The 2,532-nt window shown below is 34.2% G+C and overlaps 1 protein-coding gene across 1 annotated transcript in view; it reads left to right on the top strand.

Moving 5' to 3' along the window:
• ANAPC4 (anaphase promoting complex subunit 4) overlaps positions 1-2,532 on the top strand; it is an 18,201-nt gene that overhangs the window by 4,470 nt on the left and 11,199 nt on the right. The window contains exons 7-10 of the mRNA XM_010189858.1: positions 780-864; positions 1,262-1,372; positions 1,957-2,040; positions 2,287-2,373. Coding sequence (XP_010188160.1) covers positions 780-864; positions 1,262-1,372; positions 1,957-2,040; positions 2,287-2,373 — 367 coding nt within the window. The remainder of the gene's footprint in view (positions 1-779; positions 865-1,261; positions 1,373-1,956; positions 2,041-2,286; positions 2,374-2,532) is intronic.

Here is a 2,532-nt window from a genome sequence, read left to right as displayed (position 1 = left end):
TGTAACTTAAGTGAATATGCGTAGTTGAAGATGTATGGGTGTTTGACAGCAAGTTTGGACCTCCATGTCCAAAGCTTAATGCTTTATACATAGACTCCTAAAAAAGGACATATACATAGATATCTAATAAAAAGGAGGGGTTGTAGAGAAGCTTTTTCCCAAGTCATTCTAGTAAGTTGGTTTTAATTAGTGAGCAAAGCACAGACCTGTCTGTCCCAGTCCGTATTCTTTGAACTGAGTTTCTGTTTCTGATGCAGTTGTTACTTGTGACACTACTTTGCTGCTTCACTGTTTCAAATGTTTTCTGGCTTTGAGGTTTTGCTGAGGAGTGCCTGGGTGACAGTGACAAACGTACTCTGTGTGTAGTTAGGATAAACTTAGAGGAATACAGGAGTAACTTTGTAGGAATGCTTTGCAGCCTGTATTGGTAGGTGGGCTGTTGCTAGAAACTGTTACTTTTTTCCTAGAAGGTCTAAAGTAAGTGAAGAAGGACTTCTATGCTTAAATTGTGTTATTTTTTCCCTGTTCCCTCAGTTAATATAGTAATTGATACTCTTTCTGTTTGTGTTAGCGGCAGGTTTTATCAATGAAATCCAAGCAAATATATTTTTTATTTTTAAATTTCTTGGATTGTAGACAGTAACACAATGTTGCTTTTTGTTCAGTGGTTCTTTAGAGGATCTTTAGTAAAGGCATGGAATTTAAGTGGTTGGTTTTTTTTGTATGCATTACTATTTGTTTCAGTATGCTCATCAACACATTTTGTTTTGTTTTTGTAGGCTTAATGCTCTTGTCCTTGGTGGCAGCTCAGGATTTATTGAGATTTATGCTTATGGAATGTTCAAGATTGCTACAGTAACTGGGGTATGTTTAGTTCTTTTCCGTATTTTTTCTTCATAATTATACCAAACTACAGCTGAATTGAATGAAAAAATGCATACGTACACTTACACATAAGTGAAACTGATTTGTTGATGTCTAAAGAAAAGAATGGCTGTTTCTCTCGATTGAGTTGTGTGGTTATTGTTGGAAAGATATTCTAACTCTGGTGATTTTTACATCTTGTTTCAGATGAAACAAAATTCAACACTAATCCACGTGAAAACAGTGCTTTTGTTCTTGAAGAGTAGCTGACAATTCCACTTTTTTTTTTTTACATGTCCTTAACTGCAACCTTCTTTGTATGTGAATGTGTTAGAGCAATAAATACATCTTAAAGGAAATGCAATCTTTCATTAACCTTTCATCTGGAATCCTTCAGGTGGCAGGTTCTTGTCGTGGACTATGTTTGTCCAGTGATTTAAAATCACTGTCAGTTATTACAGAGATACGAGACTCTTCAGACAGTGAAGCAGAGATAACATATTTCCAGGCAAGTAAAGTAATTTTAAAATGCTCTCTAAAAGTAAAACTGTTTTTTATTTAATTTCATGTAGCTTTATTGCTTTCCCATTATTTGCAGAAAAAGCACAAACTACTATTTCCAGCCTTTCTGAAATTCACCACGATTTAGCTTTTGAATTTATCACGTTAACATGCAGTTTCACTGATGAGACTGCTGATGATGATCTGTGGCATTCTTTTAAAATATTACTTTAAATATAACATTCATTTATTCAATTACAGTTACAGTTATTCACATTTTCTTTATTCTGACACAGAGGAATAGGAGCAATGCTGTTGATTATCCTGTCTTTCCAGAACAGCCATCCTTAAAACTAACTATTACTGTTAGAACTCCAAAATGAGGAACTTTATAATGAGTTTTTGTACATGTATTAAAAATATTTATTGCCCCTTTGAATTAAATGTGTTTCCCTCTTAAAATCAACTTTAAGGAAATGAGAAATCACAGTTTTTCTCTGGGTCCTCCAAATCTGTCTTTTCATTTGTGTAATCTAAAATTTCTTAAAAGACACATCATCTGTTAACTGCTTCTTTTTTCATTTGGTATAGCTGGACACTAGTTTATTATCAAGTTACTTACCTGAAGTAACTCGAATGGCCCGGAAGTTTACTCACATTTCAACTCTGTTACAGGTACAGTTGTGTCACAACAACCTTTTAATATCACAGTTATTACAGGCTTTGATATTCTTAATGCAAGTAAAATAAATGTTTTCTAATAGGAAGCTTAAGTGCGATTTAAATAAATGTAGAGCTTTCACTTGAAATTTGGTAATAAATTTTATATTTTCCCTTTGTATTGTAACATCCAGTTCTTGCAAGTGGTTTGAAGGGACGGGGGAAAACAGAATAACGCTAATGTCTGTATCTGTTTTTCAGTATATAAAGTTGTCTTTGACGTGCATGTGTGAAGCATGGGAAGAAATATTGATGCAGATGGACTCACGGCTAACAAAGTTTGTACAGGTACTGTAGTATTAACCATTCTTTTGAAAAAAAGTTTTATTTTGCGGTAATTCTGTTGTTCATGTTAATATACTGCATTACGTTGTTTAAGCATAACGCCTCCAGGTAGCAATCACTAAGTTCAGAGGCAACCTGGAAGCTATTGTGTGTCAAGTGCTC

The sequence above is a fragment of the Mesitornis unicolor genome, unplaced genomic scaffold, assembly GCF_000695765.1.
Source record: "Mesitornis unicolor isolate BGI_N332 unplaced genomic scaffold, ASM69576v1 scaffold53208, whole genome shotgun sequence".
NCBI lineage: Eukaryota > Metazoa > Chordata > Aves > Mesitornithiformes > Mesitornithidae > Mesitornis > Mesitornis unicolor.
Note: the sequence above shows the minus strand (reverse complement) of the source record. Positions and strands in the feature narration are given on the sequence as shown.